The following is a 19,214-nucleotide window of genomic DNA, read 5'->3' as shown; positions in this document are numbered from 1 at the left end:
CTCATATGCAGTAGATCCCCATGCTCAACATTTACTGCAGCAGTTAGCAGCATCGAATGCTGACTGTCCAGATTTCACTTTGGAAAATGGCTTAATTAAGCACAAGGGACGCATATGGATTGACGCTAACGTCGGCTTGCAAACAAAGCTTATTGAAGCCATGCATGACTCAGCTGTTGGGGGTCATTCCGGTCAGTTGCCAACTTATCAACGATTGCACAAACTATTCAGTTGGACAGGACTTAAGCAAGCTGTTGAGGAGTACGTTCGTCAGTGTGAAATCTGTCAAAAGGCCAAACATGAATTGTGCAAACCTTCGGGGCTTCTCCAACCTCTTCCACTTCCGAAAGGCCCATGTCAAGATCTAACAATGGATTTCATTACCGGCCTGCCCAAGAGCGAGGGTTATGAAGTGATCATGGTTGTTGTGGATCGGTACACCAAGTTTGCACATTTTGTGCCCCTCAAGCACCCATTTACTGCTCAACTCGTGGCCAAAGCTTTCTTGCAGAACATTGTTGGGCTGCATGGTATGCCTCTGACGATTGCGTCTGACCGGGATCTAGTGTTCACAAGTCGCTTCTGGCAAGAACTGTTTCAGTCCTTTAAAACAAAATTGGATCTCAGCACTGCAAATCACCCGCAGAGTGATGGCCAAATTGAACGCGTCAACCAATGCATTGAGATGTACTTGCGTTGTGCCACCCATGATCACCCAAAGAAATGGTTCAGCTGGCTCGCACTTGCCGAATTTTGGCATAATACCACTCACCATAGTGCACTAGGTTGTTCCCTTTCAAGGCGCTTTATGGCTACGATGCTTTATATGGGATTATGCCTGATCTAGTCTCTGTACAAGATCACCAAGTGCAAGATATGCTACAGGAAAGGCAGCAACATTCAACATTCTTGCGTGCCCATCTAGAGAAAGCTCGACTCAGGATGAAAACAATGGCAGACCGTAAACGCACAGATCGCGAGTTTCCAGTGGGTGAGTGAGTCTTGCTGAAGCTCCAGCCCTACTCCCAATCATCTGTGGTCAACAGACTCTGCCCCAAGCTTGCATATAAGTACTATGAGCCTTTCGAAATTGAGGAGAAAATATGCACTGTTGCCTACAAACTGAAACTTCCAGAGTCTAGTATGGTGCACCCAGTGTTTCACATTTCACAGCTCAAGCTTTTTGTTCCCAAGTACACAGCAAAATCTGCTACTCCTCCAACTCCTGTTACTCTGGATGCTGTTGATTTGCAGCAGGAAGAGATACTTGGCGACTCATCAAGAAGGGCAACCGCGCTTGATCAACAAGTGCGTATCAAGTGGAGTTCTTTGCCTGCCACATCTGCGACATGGGAAGACTATGAGGTGTTGAAGCTGAATTTTCCAAATGCACCGGCCTGGAGACCAGTCGGTTCTCAAGGAGAGGGCAATGTTACACCTGCAGATACATCTACGGTGTAACTTGGTAAAAGTCTGTACTTGTCGACAAGCTGTTAATTAGGAGTGGGCTGTTAGTTGGGCCTAACGTGGGCTGTTAGCTGGGCTGTGTTGCCGTGTGGTGCACCTGTGCGTGTGTAGCTTTTATGCCGAGCTCTCTGTCTGCAAGGGTATCCATTAGAAATTGAATTCAGTACTGAACTCTGCTACTTCTGTCTTGCCTCCGGCGGTGTGGCCGTCCGGTTGGGTTTCGCGGTGGGTTACAGCCTCACCCTGTCGGAAACTGGGTTGGGTGTAACAGAGATGGAAGCTCCATGTTGCCCTCTCGTTTTATTTCGTGAAGTTGGATGTGAAAGCGCTGAAAGTTTTCATCTTCTCTGCTGTAAGAATCTTTTAAGTTGAAACGGGGATGATGAGAATTCATAGTGGTGCCAAAAGGTGACAGGAGGGTAAAAGAAAGAGTAACAACCGGAAAGTTCGACTGCGAGCGATGGGCACACAGAGCGGTCGAAATTGACCATGTACAGGAGCCCGACCGCGGTCAACCAACGATTACACGTTGCCCCGTACCACGCTGGGTGACGCCTGGATGCCGGAGTCGTACACAAAGTTACCACGCTCCTTTTTTGTTGACCAACCACTTGGTCACGCACGCGCCAGCCTCAAGCCAGTAAGTGCTCCAAACTCTGCGGCGATCCGAGTATGGCTTGCACGTGCGGAAGAAGCCGAGTGTGGCTTGAGTGCTCGCATCGTCAGCACTTGGTGTCTCACTGACCTGAACCTTCCATCGTGCACTCGGGGAGAAAACAATCACAAAGCTAATGACACGAGCGTGCAGAGTGCGAGATGATTTGTCGTCTGCGAAGAAATAGAAGCTGCAGTTTAACTCAGTTGCAGAACGAAATGCGGCTGTCAGCTCGCGTGTACATCTTCACGGTGGTGTGCTAAGCAAATTAGTCGCTGGGGCCGGGGAAATACGATACGGGCAGGCAGCGGCAAATGTTTCTGGATCGTGCCTTGTACGCGGTTGCGGATTTCAGACCAACGTTCCTAGAGCTCGTGCTCTTTAAAGCTTTATTATTTGGAAACTTTGAAAATCATACTTACGCATTTAAAATAAATCTGAAATCTCTACATGTGTAAAATCCCGTTGAGAAATATTCTCATCTATGAACTAGAGTACATACTAGACATACTAGTACTTATATCATTGTAAATGCAAATATTGTATTTGTCGTGTAGCTCGCTTGCTAAGTTATTTTTAATAAAACCTTATAGCTAGTAGTTGGTATAGATTCATATGCATATGTAGATTCTTTTTTTCAGAATTTTTGAAACTTGTAAATCCTACGAGTACTATGAGGGGGTACTTTACTGTGGAGCTCCTTGAATTTGGCAGCACCAACGTTCGCTACAAAATACAGATGCGTTAGTTCTGCGAACTCCGGATTGCAGCGGTAGCACGATCAAACTCCGGTAGGCGCGAGCGGGAAGTCGGGAGCCCCGCCACCCTCCTCAATCCTCATAAACCCGAGCAAAAAGTACGTTCAATAGAACTAGTCCACAGCAACGCCCACTGACGCTAGGGCCCACACCCACGCCCCGCAGTTCTGGCTCACCTAGACTTCTCCCACCCATGGGACTCGACTTTTCACCTCACGCGATTTTCACCCCACGGACAGAGATACCGCCTCCATAAAATCCGGATAACGCATAGCCCGCAAGGAATCAGAACACACAGTAAATGACATAAGGGCCCTACGCGTTCTGTCTTCGTTGGAGACCCACGCGCCAGCGACACGGGTTCCGGGTTTCTTCGTGTGTCTCCCCCGCCCGCGCCGCGGCGTTGGTTCGACTTCAAATACAGTTCCAAACCCCTCCTCCTAATTGGCTATTTCCCCGCTGCCTTCCCTTGTACTCCACCACCACTTCCAAATCCTCCAACTCCTTCCCTCCCATCGTTCCGTCCCCCGCCTCTCGGTTCGAAAAGCTTCGAGGGGGTTAGTGCTTTCGGTCGCAATGGCGGAGGGCTGCGGCGCGGAGGCGGAGCCGGCGACGCCGGCGCAGGACGGGACGACCCAGGGACTGGAGGATCGGCGGCTGCTGCGGTCGCAGTACCTCGCCGTGAAGGGCCAGATCAACGGTACGGCGGTGTCCCCTCGCGTCTCGTTTCGGTGGTCGCATTGGTTTCGGTTTGGTGTTTTAGGGAGCTTTGGGGGGTTCCGTTTTGAGTTCGGTTTAGGTGGGTGAGTTAATCCGTGTTTCCTGCAGATGAGAAGGATGAAATGGCGAGCGCGGATTCGGTGAAGTTCAAGGCCATCTTCACGCAGGTGGAGAGCCTGCACCAGCTTGGTATGGATGACCCGCTCAGCGCTTGGAAGCGCGATTTTCGATTTTTTTCCCCATTTCGCTTCCCGAATTTTACGTAATTGGACGAGGCGTTTATGCCCGTTTAACTCTACGTGTGCTCTCTAATTCACGAAATTGAATTTTATTGTTACTGCTTTCTTACTGTGTCATCCCCTGCCATTGTGTTGCACCATTACCAACACAGTTAATTTGTTTTTCTCAGGAAACACATAGTATTCGGCACTTGAAACATTAAATTGATAATGCAGAACAATCTACTGTTTCTCCTTCAAATGTTCACATACTATCTTTCGTGCAGTTTTGCTGGCTTGACATGTTATCATCAGCAAGTATGACGGTTGTTTGTTGATCCTGTTCGCATAAAAACCGATTGATTAGTGGTGTCTTTCTGCTGCAGTTCAGAGGCCGAGGGAGCAGATAGCTGACGCAGAAGCTTTGTTGGACATAACCACCAGTTTGGTCACATCGGTGAGGTCGCACTCTGCTCTAGGAATCACGCCTTCTCATCTTGTTGCTGGACTGCTCAAAAAATTTGGGAGCCAAGGGAGTGTCGATGGAGAGGGTGCCTCGTTAAGCTGGGGTGATGTTGGGCTTGACACGTCTCACGTCTTCATGGCTGTGCTCGGATGCTGCACCATGTAATGCATATGGCCCATTGTATCCTGTAAACATTTCGTTGATGTCTGGTTTACAAGTTACAATTGACTAACAACGTGTGGCCTCTACTCTGACAGGGTTGGTCCCATGAAAGCAGAAGTAAAGCCGCGAATGGTTCGTACCATTAGAAAGAGGACTGCATGGACACTTAAAAACGCTTGCCCAGAACAGGTGCATATTTCATCTAAAAATCTTATTAAATTGCTGTTTTGTCCTTGAAACATCATATTTATACAGGACAGTACTCAGTAGACAGAATTAATTACTGCATTTTGTGTATTTCCTTGATTGTGGCATGTTGATTTGCTATACAAATCCAAGTCACTTATTTCCGGATGGAGGGAGTATTTCTCTTGCAATGTGCAGCTTTAGGAAACTGCACGTGGTAGGAAATATTTGAGTTCTATTGATTCTCTTTTTGTGTGAAAATAAGTGGCAGATTAATAGGCTATCTTATCCCTAAATAAATTGTGATATAAATGTATATGTAGGCATAGTTAGGGCAATTACTGTTCCTACCCCTACAAACCTTACAATGTATATTCGGGCTTTTGCAAAGCAGAACTGATGACCGGGCCTTATATCACGGTCACACTATATATCAAACTAAGAGAGTCTGTTTAATGTGCTTATATCACTAGTGAATTTCCTTGGTTTATGAAATTCGCTTGGTTTATCATTGTTAATATATATATTTAGGGATTATGTTCTGAGGTACATCCACTTAGCTCCCTTCCAGACATAAATCAGATGGTTAGAACTCAAATTTCATCCTCTTTTTTGTATTTTACATTACCTCATGTAATATTTTGTATTCTGTTCTTTCATGATCAGTTTGTGCTGGCAGTTTTGCATGACTAATTTTTGTTCTTCTTTAGCTATATCTGGGTACAACGTCTTTCAACTTCTAACAGTAGATTGATTTAATCGCCCTTGATATGCAGCTCGCTGATCCATCAGAGACATCAAAGACTGATACTGACAGGAACATGGCTGTTCTATTTGATGTTCTAAGGAAGAAGAAAAATGCAAGACTAGAAAACCTTATATTGAATAGGAAGTCCTTTGCCCAAACAGTGGAGAATATATTTGCCTTGTCATTCCTAGTTAAAGATGGCAGAGTGGAAATCAATGTGAATGATGAAGGACATCATATTGTCTGTAAGGGCTTTGCTACTTGACCATTCTTATGTTGCTGTCGTATCATGTACATTCTGTTGTGTATCTGATGTATGTCTATTGACTGGAACAGATCCAAGAAATGCGCCTGCTGCTAGTGCAATTGTGTCAGGAGAAGTGGTATACAATCACTTTGTCTTCCGATTTGACTTTAAAGACTGGAAGGTACTATCTTGATCATTGAATTTTCATTTTAGAGTAAAATGCTTAGCATGGGCTGTTTTGTCTAATATTTCAGGCAAGTTTGGCAACATGTTACAAATCCACCGTTAGCACATGCTATATGTTCATTAGAGTTACAGTCTATGAAAACACAAGAAAAGTATTGTAAGCTAAATTTATGACAACATGGTAACGGTTATTAAAATGGCCACCCTGGGGCCTGGGCAAGGCAATGATCCATAAAATAAAATATTAATTAGTTCTTCTCCAAAGATGTAACCTTATCTGCTTGGGTGAAGGCCAGGAATACGCAGGTCATTACATGGCTAGACTTGCGATTTAACCCAATCTAATCAATCTGTTTTGCATTTGCTCCTAGCTCATGAAAGAGATAGTCCTGGAGGGGGAAGAACTGATGCGGCACAGGTCTTCTCGCAGCATGGCTCAAGGAAATAACCATCCGGAGATGCCTGCACAGAGCTCGTTTGGAGAAAACAGTGATGCTGAGATGCCTGCACAGGGATCGTTTGGAGGAAACAGTGATCCTGAGATGCCTGCAGCACACAGCACATTTGGAGGAAACAATAATCCTGAGATGCCTGCAGCACAAAGCACGTTTGGAGGAAACAATGATCCTGAGATGCCCGGACACACAACGCCAATCAGGAAGCTCTGCAGGAACCGGGGCCTGGTCAAGGACGCAAGACAAGATGAGACGACAGCCGCGGACAATCAGGAAATGGATGTGGAAGATAAGACAGTGTCGATTGCCACGAGCACGCTTGAAGCCATGGTGAATAAGGAGTTTATCGAGTACAGGCACGAAACTGCCAAGACGTACAAGCGCAGGCGCCTCTTCCAGGATTGACGATTAGCGGCCTGATCTTACCCGCCGGGTATCGTGGGCCATGGTGTATATAAGTTTCTAGCTTTTGGGGTTGATGTAGCTGAAAAAGGTTAGCCAGCTTATCTAACTTAGATTTCGAGAGATGTCTTTTGTAGGGAGTCAGGTTGAACTAGGCAAGCCAGGATGTTAGTGATCAGTGCGATGCATTTTTCTGTCATGGATTAATGTTCAGTAGCACGCGATCTTGCTCTGAAACAACGAACTTGAATTACTTTGCTCGGGCTGCTGTGTTTGCTATGCTTTGCTTGACCTCAAACATCGTGTCATGTTTTGTAAAGCTTGCATGCTTTGAGGTCAAACATTTGTCGAATGATGGCACTAAATTTATGCTTTACCAGACAGTTTCAGATTCAGAATAGTAAATCAGGAAGCATCTCAAGTCAATAGAATCACTATAATTTGCCAAATGAAAATTACTGGGAAATAGTACAAAAATCGAATGGATAGCAGAGAGAAAAAAAAGAGAGACAGCAATACAGTAAGCCTACAAATCTCAAAAGCAAGTCCTCGGATAACTATTTCAGAGTTACAGCAATCTGATAAGATAACAAGCCATGGCAAATATCTCCCAAGCAGCAGCAGGCTTGCACAACTCAATTTTGCCATGTTCATGAGATCTGGAGCCCAAACTTCTGGCAGTCTAATCACTACTAATCACGACAAGCTTCTTTCAAGCGGCAACCGATTTACGCAGCTCACTTTCACCATGGGCGAAGTGGCACCTGTCTCCAAATGTGCAAGAACCCTTGCTGAAGTTATCACAAAGCTTGGTCTTGAAATTGTTTCCACCTCCCCCAACATGAGGTCCCCTTGTTGGGTTCTTAGCTGGAGGGGCATTACCACCAATGCGGACAATTAGGTCAGTCACCATGGAACTGGCATATTTGATCTGATCAAATGTTCCTTCAAGCTCAATGTTTTTAAAGTTGGGGTCAGCCTCGTTATCTCGGATCGCTAGCTTGGCCCCAGTGATTCGTGATATGTGCTTTGTGTTGACTCCACCCTTCCCAATGATGGCACCAGCAAGGGATGCGTCAACACTGATCTTGGCCGTGGCTGAGGCACCAAAGGTTGAGGGAGGAACCATGTCCGGGGCAGGCATTGGTGGTGGCACAAAGTGACCGTTGGGCCTTGGTCCCATTGGAGGTACCATTGAGTTATTCAACAGCATGGGCTTTCCAAGCTCCCTCTCTCCATGAGCAAAGTGACACTTGTTCCCCCATTTACAGCCTTCTGCAGTATTGAACTTGTTGCACATGCGAGTCTTCACGCCAGGAGTGGGTGGTCCATCAGGAACACCAGGTCCCATAGGCATTCTTCCTGGAGGAGTGGCAACAGCTGGTCCACCCAAGTTGGTCATCTTTGAAACCGCCTGGTGGCCTCCAGGGAAGTTATGGAGAAAATGGCAACCCGAACCAAAGGGACAACCAGCAGTGCTGCACAAAGAGATTATCATATAAGCAAATCAAATTTACACAACAATCCCAAAACTACCACACAGCTGATGATTCAACAAATGCAGCTAATACCAACGAAAGAAATCACCATACATTTGGTTGCATGATGTAACATTATTATAGATAAGGAATTGACTGAGATATCCAATGACTGACAGAAGCACATTATACTACACCTATCCGGAGTACTGTTTGATATAAATGCTATTGAACATCAACAAATAGTGTAGAAAAGGCACTTAGATTCACCATGCGAGTAGAAACAGCTTTTGATGTGTACACATAGTATCTTTTTTATGGGAATAACCTAAACGCTTCATCATATATACCAGTCAATGTTATTGCTAAAAAAGGTCAGTTTGTATGGGGTAGACATATAGAACATTAAAAATTGGGATCTGAAGCATAAAAAGCGAAGAATTAGACTATTGGTCTACTACCACCATATAGTAAAAAAGTGAAGGCTAAAGTGGTAAACAACAAAAGTCATACACCAAAATGAATTTCTTAGAATGATAACCACATGATAGTTTATTAACTCATAGTGAAATTAACAAATAACATTCTACAATTATTACTTTGTACTTTAGCATGAAGCTATTTTAAATTCTCTCTTTATATGTTGTCTTGAGCTATTCTACTTCCATGAACAGGACAAGAGCACAACACGTTCCTATCTTTAATTTGCAATCAAGTAATACCTCATTACCTCTACACACTTTGTAACTTAAAAACAAACCCTACAAACAGCTTATTTATCTTGGTAAATACTACTATTCAATTAAAATTATGGAAGATATGGAAATAAAAATATCTTCGCATGCGGAATTTCAAGCTCAACATATGACATTGTTACTCTGTAGTCAAAAGAGCTCCTTGATGTTATCACATTCGTAACAAATATTGGATGCTATCAGTGATCTAAATGGCACAATTTCACGGTGGGCATTCAATTGCAGTCCTCATTAACATGTTCAATCTTCTGATCTTGATTTCTGCAGGTAAACCTCTGCCATGGTGATTATTCCTCTGAAAGTAAGTTACATATCTTTATAACTCTTGTCACATTCTTCAAATTTTCACAATGGTATACACAACGGCTGAACCAATTTTACTCCATTGAATATTCTTAAGCTTGGATTAGATGAGGAACCTGTAGCACAACTTTGCTTGACCCATTCGTTAGCATCAATAACATTTTTTAGCAACATAGAAAAATTGAACGAACAATAACAGCAAATTGCATAATAATAGATGTTACCACTTGGGAGTTCATTTTAAGTTGGATTAGAACCTGAAAAATTTGGTGCATGGCTTCGATTTGCTTCCTACACCCATTTGAAATGACTCCGATTCTGCTACATCAAATTTATTACTTCCACCAGTTAATACCGTGTTGATTTTACTAAATCTTGGCACTTGTAAGAACAACATATTCATTTAATAACACAGAACATATGGGAATAAAACATTAATGCTGAAATTAAGTCCAGTGCCCAAGCTGTGCCAAGTCGCCAATGGTTTATATTATTCATAAATTGCTGCATTAGGGGCACTGGATGCCAACGAGGTTTGTAATTAACACAGGAATACAAAGTGTCTAGCATAATACTCCAGTGGCCGGATCCTGCAAAGAATTTGGCACAAACCTCGAAGAACAAATTGGGCACGGAAGAAAAATCCCCAGGGAAAACAAACGAATCACATCTCCAGATCTTTGACAAAAAAAAGAAAAGAAAAGGAACATCCCTCGAAGAACCGAAACGACAGCAAACCGAGACCTGCCCCCCTAGAAACAAATTGTAGACAATTTTACACAGCGGCAAGTTCTTAACAGCCCCCAATCTCCCACAACAAACCAGCTCCAACCACGAATCCGCGGCCACGCACCGAACAAAGCGCGTCCCAGATCCGGTCAAGGACGAGCTACAAAGCCCCCCCAATGAACCCCTCTAGAGCGCGCGCAAGGCAACGAAACCAAAAACAAGGAGATAGACCACACGAAGCTGCTCACCTCTCGGGCGCTTGGCCGCGCCGCCTCCGTTGGTGCCCTCCGGCACGGCCCTCTTGCGGCCGGCGTCCATCGCGAGCGCGGGCGGAAGGTTAGGCGGGGATGGCGGCGGCGGCGGCGGGTGAAACCCTAGGCTAAGGTTTCTCTCTCGCGTGGGTCGGGGGCTAGGAGGAGGGAAGCGCAGGCCGCACACGCCGGAGAAGATGGGGTGGGAGGGATGCGCTGTGTGCTGGAGCAAAGGTTTTAGGGCACGTGCAGGGTTAAATTGGTTTTGTGGGTGTCCGGCCCAGCGGCGACTGGGCGGCTAGGAGTCTGCGCAGGATATGCCTCGAGATTGGAACTCTGATTTTCTGAACAAGCTGTTGTCTCTTTCCTTCCAGCGGCCCCTGTACTAGGATCGTGGGATCCAACGCCAGTGGTCTCAATGCCAATACGATTAGTGCCTTCGGTCAATATTCGATTGTGGAGTAAGTGAAAGATCCTTGGGCAGACGTCAACGATGAAGATTTAGGCAACCAAATGTCCAAATTGGATATTCAAGTTTTGGCCAAGTTTCGTTGAACTATGAGCCAATGAGCATTATGAAGCAAAGGAAATAGCATTTCATAATTTTTGATGCTCCCTCCGATCCATAATAAGACGTTGTACTAAATCCCCAGCACTTATTAAGGATCAGGATGAGTACCGAATTGAACGACTCTTCAATCTATTCAAAGTTGCCGAAGTTTGGTGAGATGAAATCCGTACTTTGCGCACATGGTTCTGTACGAAACCTACATTTTCTCTCCTCTAAATTTACTTCAAAATTTGGTAAATATTTTGAAAAACTCTGGATGTTTTCGTTGGTACTGTATGTCAACTTGCACTAGGTGCCAAAATAAATTACATGTGTCCTGCATGTAAAAAATAAATCGATGCTATATAAAGACCAACAACTAGAAAATCTTCTATATTTAAGTAGAGCCGTCACAACATGATTTCTTTCATCACGCTGGCATGTCATCTCAGCAAGCCCACCACATTACCATGTGACTAACCCATTTGAGCCCAGGACTACCTGATTAATAAAGTAAAACAACCATTCTTTGCCCCCCTCTGATTAATAGAGCAAAGCGACCATTCTTTTTTGTACATAACTGTGAGCAATAGGATTTAATCCTTGGTGGGTGAAGTCATGATCTTACAACTGCAGCACCACACCAAAACGTGATTCTAAAAAGAACCATTCTTAATAAGAATTTTCACAGCAACCCACAAGGTATCATATAGTTACATGGGGTAGGAAGGAATACAACCTTTTGAAATGGGTAAAGAAGAAATGGAGGTAACGCGGCCCACTTCACTCTGGACTTATTGGTGAAACTAAACGACTTTTGAACCTTTTGAGTGCGCGCTGAATTCAGAAAGAGCAGAACACAGCGAGCAAACCAACTTCAGGAAGTTCAGACGTAATGTAATGCGAACCGCCAGCGCCAGCAGAAAGCCTAACCTCTGCGCCTCTGATCATTCAAACGAGTTTAGAAAATTCAGATGCAATACGAAGGTGCCAACCCAGTGTACACAAACTTTGTGACACAATTACACAAAGCCTAACCTCTGCCTATGACCACAATGGAAAATTACACGCAGATGATTTCACCCTCCAATCAAACATCAAAAGTTTCTCAGCAAAAATAAAATAAAATCAAAAGTCAGATATGAGCAACAATGGTCAATACAGTATGCACGAGTCCACAACACAACATGGCAACCATGCCTCTTAGAACATCAACCTCTGACCGGATTATCTCGATACATATATGGAGTCCAAATAAATTTTGAATCACCTACGAATATGGATGGGACCAGTTTAAGGAGAAAAGGCGTAAGTAGATGGATAAATTGACTGGGAACGCCAAGACATCAGAGTGACCATGATCTGGCATCATCCCTAACAACCGTGTGAGGCTCCTTATCCTGTTCCGCTTGTAGAGCACCAACCATAAGGAGCAATGGATGATGCTAAGAATGCCTTGACCATCTTCCATCAACGGTACTATGGAAGATCCGGGGCTTGTAGTTTGGAAATGTATCTTCCCAATCTGGATTTTCAATCAAGTATTTCCATATCCTACACCAACAAAGTACAAATCAAGTACAAACGGTATGCAAAACTTCTGAAAAGACACCGTTGTTTCATTCACAAAGATGATATTGGCTAGTAAATTGGAGCTAAATAATCAGAAAGAATAAACTCCTACTTATCTGCGATCACCACACATGTTGAATGGTTAGTGTGATACAGTTTCTAATTTGTAAGATAAGATGGACATATTTTTATAAATGCCTTTTTATTTTAAATGCTGAGATCTGTAGAGTTTTAGGCGGAAACTTTGAATATGTTACCCTGTCGTTCTACCCAAAGACAATACAGTGCTTGCCATCCAACGTTGAATGGAAAGGACAGTCGTCTTAGCAATTGACGACAAGCTTGCTGTTGTCCAACCATTGGACGACAAGACACCTGTTGCCCAGGACGACAGACCCGCTACTACTTCTCTAGCGTTTCTCAAGATTAATTAATTAACCCTTGTTGATTTCATTCGAGCTGTGCGCATGGAGGTAGATCAATCCTAGTACGCAAACAATAATTTATCGGCGATGCTGTTAACTAGAGAATGACTTGGAATGATGAAGTGCCTTCATATACAGTTGTCAAATGTGGTTTCTTGCTATCTCACTTTCCTCTTAATTAATATCAACAAACCTGTTAAGTACATACTCAAAGGATTAACTATTAACAACTAAATCATAATTTCCATATGCTTTGTTATTTTGCTTCTAGGAGAGGTTTTCAAAGCAGCAGAGGGACATGATAATTGATAAGGTGCCTGACTACCTGTTGTCCCATTGCCCAACGGTAGGACAACAGGCACCAATCGTCAATCGGTTGTCCCATTGCCCAGTGGTAGGACTACTTCCCTTTGTCATTCTGCCGTTGGATGACATGCACTGTGTTCTCTTCAGGTAGGACAACAGGGTGTTGCATTTGAATTTCTAAAATCCTACATATCCTGGCATAGAAGTTAAGATTCTTACAAAGTATATCTAAGAAGGGCACCCACCTTCTTTCAGTTTCGACAAAATGAGGTGGCTCTGCAGCTGGAGAGGTGGAGCATTGCAGCAGGACTTCAGAGTCTGAAAGCTGGTTAAGTGAGGATGCTATTTCTGCCCAATTTGGCATCCTACACAAGCAGAGCGAATGAGGAGTACATTAAACGGGGTAATTAGTTAACCAGGAAAGTAAAGAGGCACAACTAGTTCCACTTGTAATAATAATGTACTCCGTATGCTCTTACTATTTCACAGAAGTGATACAAATTGCAATTTATATGCTTTAGAACAGCAGTCCCATTGTTAATATAGCCAAAAGAGAAAAGGTTACTTCCTGTTCCTGCTAGAGGTGTTCAGAAGGCCAGGCTCAAAGCCTGAATTTTTTACTTGATTTATTTCTTTCCCACAAACAATTATTCAACATTCTCTGATTAAAATGTTAATCTTTATTAGGCTTTGGGCTGTGCTAGTGGGACGAGATCTTGGGCCTGAATCCGCCCATCCATGAACAGGTATAAGTCCTTCACGTGGTTCAACTGTTGACGAGCAATAATAGTGGCAAACCCACTGTGGAACATTTCATGCCAAGGGGGCATTGAGCACATATATGGAGTATGATTACAACAATTCAGACAGAAATTTAAATATCTCATATATACTAATAAAAACCTCTACCATTTCTTTCCAATGGGTAGTTCTACTACTTCACCTACAGAAAGTTTCAAGATTAAACTGGATCAAAAGAAACCGTGTGATGCCACTTAAAGACTACATCAATAGCTTAATATTCAGGGCCAGAAGGTTTAATGCTTAAATACAAAGAGGTTGAATATGTAGATACATAATGAAACGGATGGAAAGATATAGGAGACGCACCAGCAGGCAGGGGCAATTTTGAAAATATCGGAGTGAGTGTCATAAGTCTCCAGTAGCCTTCCTTTCCAACTTGGATCATAAGAAGAAACACTCACACGAATTCTCCTGACTATTTCATCAGGACACCTTGAAGCCATGTCAAAGCTTGCTGGAATAACAACCCCAGATGATGTTTGCATCTGAGGACAGAAGATGTGTTTGTTTGTGAGATAAATTCTTCTGAAGTGGGATATTTTTCTAATACATGCTTTACACTAACCTTTACATGTGGGAATAATTTTAGTTTACACAAACAAAAGAAATGAAAGGTCAATTCCAAATATAGGCAAAAAAAATGTTAGTCCAAACTGGATGAAACAGAGAGTCCCTCCTCTATCTTCAGATATTCCTTGTGCCACAGCCCACAAGGATGAACACATGAAGTTTTGAACTGACAAGGTGCACAGTTATCAGTTCCATCCTGGTTTGGCTCTTGGAATGGAATATGTTGGTACCAGTCCATTTGGGTGTACCGTCCCAGAGATGAATATATGGACATGCATATATTAGATGAATAGGAAATGTGTAGTGTTAAGTAGCCTAAAATGTCCACCAATCAGTCTAAATACACTACAACAATGGAACAGACGGGGGCCAAAATGAGTATGACTCTGTCTAGGCCTCTAGCGGTCTAGGCTTCTCTCATTTGGACATGTACATACAAAGAGTCGAGTAGAGTCATGCTTTCAGGCTTTTGTTGGACCACATCTGCCCATGTAAGATAGGCTGGCATGGAAGCATGCATCTGCTTCAAGCAGGTAGTTGTGTAGCACCACCTTGCAGTTATCAAGAAACAAATTTCTGCCAAGGCTAAAGAAGGTTGGTATTGCCGAAGATGTTGAGTGAAAAAGCATGGTATATTCCAGTAATTCCGGACAGTACCGGAACAGAATTAACACATATCAGGTGGTGTAAATTGGTACAAGAAAACTGCTACCTCAGTTCCTAAATATAGTTTTAGCTTTGTCATCAAGTTTATACAAAAATGTACTAGCATCTACAATATCAAATTAAGTATATTACGAAGAAATATATCATGACTGTTTTCATAAAACTAATTTGGAGTTGTATATGTTGGTAGAATTTTCTATGAACTTGGTCAAACTTTAAGAGGTTTGACTTTAGACAAAGCTAGAACATCTTATATTTAGGAACAGAGGGAGTACTAATCAATGTTGTCAATGCGTAGGAATGGAAATCACTAACCACAAATCCACCAATTATTGGTCGTGCATTCCCATATGAATCTGTCATAGTGTTATTCCCAAGGACACAAAATGACCGAAGATGGAACTGTTGCTGGGATTTATGCAGTGCTTCAACAATCTTACAACATAGTGGATGTGAATACCCTTCCTGTACCTTGTGCTTCCTTCCTGACGAGTGGACTACCTGTAGAACGAAAAAAGGTACCTAATGATTCCCCATTTGTTTGTGCCAAGAAGAAATTTTACCACCCAGAAAGTTCTGAACTCACCTTTGTTGAAGCATCATCAAAGCCACCAATCAGGTGAACCTGCAACAAAATGCTAGTAAGAATGTTCTTAAGGTGCTTAACTGCTTATTGTATATTTTGAGGGAAGATGTACAGGCGAAGAGACAAACATCAAATGGTGTATTGTCATCACCGAGTAATTCTAACATCTGTCTGAGCCCTCCCTCTACAATCTTTGGGAAGTCCATATGGCTAATGGAAGTCCTGAAATTAATAATGGAAGATCAAAAGCATTAGGAAATATCTTTTTTTTTTGTGAGCTGGGAAAATGCATGAGTTTTAAATTTCACAAGAAACCAAGGCTTACAGTGTCAGATAAAACTCTTTCTTCGTTTTCACTTACATTCCAGTCTCCGTGTTGCGAATTACAACACCCACACATGTAGTCATTTCATCTGTGCCCACTAACTACAGATGCAGAAGAAAATATCAACTCAAAATCACACATCTGAATTGTCTATGTCTAACAATGCAGCATAGTCTTTAATCACACTGTATGTTATGGACCTTGGTCACAACAGGGTAAATTGAGCAGGATAAAGGTCCAAAGATAAGGGATAGAGCACTCGTCCTCTACTGTCAGGCAAGAGGGCTCGTCCCTGGTGTGGAAGAAAGGATTTGAGACTTACTTGAACTTTTGTTATTGGTTGCTTGATTAAAACAGTTACATGTTAGTCCTTTATATAGGATGACTGGCTACATCAACAAGCAACCACAATTCTATCTTCCTAATGTAATTGGACTCTATTTAATTGAAAGGACATTAGGACAAGTACATGGATACTTAAAACTCTTTCTATATCTGGGTATACTTTATCCTACACCTTTCAGAATAGGCATGTGGCCTATTACTATTGCCGACTTGCCAAACGCGCACTGCACACAGGAACAAGATCCCATAACAATGAATAAAACCAAAGTGAGTGATAATATGTTCTAACAGGATGTCAGAACATCAGCAACACAAGATCAGAATCAATCAGGCGGGCACAGCAACTGCATATGGACAAGTTCTACAAGAAACGTTTCAGCAAGATAAGCTTCGGATTCCCACATGTTGGCATTTCTATTATTAGGATATTATATCCTTCAATCAGAATATATTTGACCCTCATGATCATATGATAAGCTTCGGATTCCCACATGTTGGCATTTCTATTATTAGGATATTATATCCTTCAATCAGAATATATTTGACCCTCATGATCATATCTAATATTCCTTTCATGATCATAAACCAACCCAAATCATGGTTAAATTGATCAAAAGTCAAAACACACATCGAAACCACAAAAATACTCCAGGAGTGCCTGCCCAATCCCCGTTTACCAGGAAGAAACAGTTACTAGTGCAACTAAGCAACAATCACCCAACAACGAAGTCCTGAATAGGTCCGAAGTTGATTCGAACGAGGCGGACCAACCTACGGATCCCCAATCTCTACTCGATCAAACCGCAAAGACCTGAGCACGCACCTCGACGCGCGCTGGATCCACCGTGGCGTACTCCCTCTGGAATACGTACACGTGCCTTGGTTCCTCATGCCCCGACGAGATCCGCCGCTCCGGCGCTGCCCTGAGACGGTCGGACGCCGCGCAGAGCCCGGGGTTCCTCATGAGCGCCGCCACGAGCTCCCTCCCGATGCTCCCCTGCAAGACCCAGACATCGGTAAGGATCAGAAAGAGGAAGAGCGCACGCCGACGTGCACGCGCGGGATTATACTGTACGCACCGTGGAGGAGGAGCCGGCGGAGGAGACGGGTTCGCCGTCGACGAGGAGCATATCGAGTTGGTCGTGGTGGGGGGAATCAGGAAGTGGACGAATGGAATGAAGTTTGACCAAGTCTATGGATATTTGTGCTCCGAAATTCCCTGTTATTTTCTCGCTATTCCCTCCTGCTTCACAGATTATCCTTTAATTATTTCATTAAAGACAGATTCTACTCCTGCCGTTTTTCATATAAGATATTTTGATTTTCCTTCATAGTCAAAATAAAATAAAGTTTGATCGAGTCTGCCGTTTTTTTTTCAACATCTACAGCTTTAAATTAGTTTATTTAAATCCGTCGTGATGTATGCCTTACTGTCGTAATAGGTATTATTACAGCTTTATAAACTTGGTGTAAGATGTTCTACATCAGTCCTAAGTCAAACTTGCTAAAATTTATCCAAATGTGTAGAAAAGTCTACAGCATCTAAATTAGTTTCATCAAATTTATCATAACATATATCTTTCTTTACAATATACTCTCTCCGATCCTAAATTGTTGTCGAAATATTACATGTATCTAGACGCTTTTTAAGAATAGATACATTCATATTTAGACAAATTTGAGTCAAAAATTTAGAATCAGAGGGAGTACCTATTAGATGTTAGTACAAATTTCTATAAACTAGTCAAAGTTTAAGAAATTTGATTAATGATAAAATTAGAACATTCTTAGAAACGGAGATAACAGTAACTCACATGTTGTTTCGTTATTTATTAAATTAGTTTTATTTTAATGCAACAAATATATTTTTGACGCAAGGAATGGTTCATTCTCATTTTTTCTCTAATAATCGGATGCTAATTGTATTAGAGCTTATTCGATTCACATGATTTAGAAATCACATGAATAAAAAAGTTTAGTGAATTGAAATGTGATGTCCATTCCTATCTTTAGAATTTTGCAATAAGGTCTCACTTGATGCTTAGAATTATGAGAAGTTAGGTCAATATGAACACAAATTCTTAACAAACTAGCATCTCTGTTCCTAGGAACTGAATGCTAAAATCCAAAGGGTTGAAATCCTTTAAACCCTTCGAACCAAATAAGCATTTCTTTACTACTACTTAATTTCGAGTTTGGTATGTACGTTCGTCCGTCGTCCGTCGGGCTCTCTCCACCCCCATCTCGCCCCGCCCGCTCGATCCCCGCAGGCCGCAACACAGGAAAACCATCCCAATCTGAACCCTCGAAAAAACACAGGAAAACACAGGAAAATCATCGTCGGATGCGATGATGGCTGAAGCTTATGCTCTTCGAGAAGGCTTATGTCTTGCTCAACATATTGGATGTACCAAATTCACTATCCAGTCAGATAATATGCAGGTTGCAGGTGATTGATATAATGCTTGACGATGATGGCTTTTCTGCTTACTTCGGCTGCGGCAATTTTCTATGATTGCAAGATTTTAGCTTTCGGTTTACTTCGGTTACCTTTGAGTACTGTCCCCGGGAGGTCAACATGGTGGCGCACGAGATAACTAGGCATAGTTTTTCTTCTCATTTATCCCGTATTTGGGACGATGATCCATCTAGATTTATTTTTCAGTGATGATAAACGATGCAACTATATTTGTTGATCAATAAAGTGCGCCGGATGGCTTTCTCTAAAAAAAAAAACGAGCCTCCACGCATTGCCTTTTGCCAGGTTTTTGTCTTTTTTCTAGGGGATGCTTTTTGCCAGGTTTTTTTTTAGAAGAATGCTTTTTGCCAGGTATAAAGCCTAAATTCAAAATATAGACACCATCACACCAACCAAACAA

At 42.7% G+C, this 19,214-nt stretch overlaps 3 protein-coding genes across 6 annotated transcripts; 1 reads left to right on the top strand and 2 right to left on the bottom strand.

The window, feature by feature from the left end:
- Positions 1–3,343: 3,343 nt before the first annotated feature.
- LOC100822599 (non-structural maintenance of chromosomes element 4 homolog B) lies at positions 3,344–6,936 on the top strand. The gene is made up of 7 exons (XM_010231499.3): positions 3,344–3,580; positions 3,709–3,789; positions 4,205–4,445; positions 4,542–4,635; positions 5,409–5,625; positions 5,717–5,808; positions 6,185–6,936. Exons 1-7 carry the CDS (start codon positions 3,457–3,459, stop codon positions 6,671–6,673), a joined length of 1,338 nt encoding a protein of 445 aa, XP_010229801.1. The 5' UTR covers positions 3,344–3,456; the 3' UTR covers positions 6,674–6,936.
- A 162-nt stretch (positions 6,937–7,098) lies between these two features.
- On the bottom strand, positions 7,099–10,432 carry LOC100827354 (zinc finger CCCH domain-containing protein 44). Of its 2 annotated transcripts, none has more exons than XM_010229195.3 (3): positions 10,184–10,432; positions 9,464–9,527; positions 7,099–8,148 (listed from the first exon to the last, which is right to left on the bottom strand). In XM_010229195.3, the coding sequence occupies exons 1-3, from the start codon at positions 10,251–10,253 to the stop codon at positions 7,383–7,385; spliced, it is 900 nt and encodes a 299-aa protein (XP_010227497.1). In that variant the 5' UTR covers positions 10,254–10,432; the 3' UTR covers positions 7,099–7,382. The 2 variants fall into 2 exon arrangements, with proteins under 2 accessions (XP_010227497.1, XP_003563620.1); XM_003563572.4 differs by having other exon boundaries at positions 9,464–9,524.
- Positions 10,433–11,758: 1,326 nt separating this feature from the next.
- Positions 11,759–17,548, bottom strand: LOC100827044 (protein N-terminal asparagine amidohydrolase). 3 transcript variants are annotated; one of them, XM_024457354.1, is made up of 10 exons: positions 17,415–17,548; positions 17,159–17,332; positions 16,027–16,091; positions 15,794–15,887; positions 15,666–15,704; positions 15,395–15,580; positions 14,150–14,328; positions 13,285–13,404; positions 13,059–13,151; positions 12,140–12,290 (listed from the first exon to the last, which is right to left on the bottom strand). In XM_024457354.1, the coding sequence occupies exons 1-10, from the start codon at positions 17,463–17,465 to the stop codon at positions 12,182–12,184; spliced, it is 1,110 nt and encodes a 369-aa protein (XP_024313122.1). In that variant the 5' UTR covers positions 17,466–17,548; the 3' UTR covers positions 12,140–12,181. The 3 variants fall into 3 exon arrangements, with proteins under 3 accessions (XP_003563619.1, XP_024313122.1, XP_024313123.1); XM_003563571.4 differs by lacking the exon at positions 13,059–13,151 and having other exon boundaries at positions 11,759–12,290; XM_024457355.1 differs by lacking the exon at positions 12,140–12,290 and having other exon boundaries at positions 13,135–13,151; positions 13,259–13,404.
- Between the last annotated feature and the right edge of the window lie 1,666 nt (positions 17,549–19,214).

The sequence above is a fragment of the Brachypodium distachyon genome, chromosome 1, assembly GCF_000005505.3.
Source record: "Brachypodium distachyon strain Bd21 chromosome 1, Brachypodium_distachyon_v3.0, whole genome shotgun sequence".
NCBI lineage: Eukaryota > Viridiplantae > Streptophyta > Magnoliopsida > Poales > Poaceae > Brachypodium > Brachypodium distachyon.
Note: the sequence above shows the minus strand (reverse complement) of the source record. Positions and strands in the feature narration are given on the sequence as shown.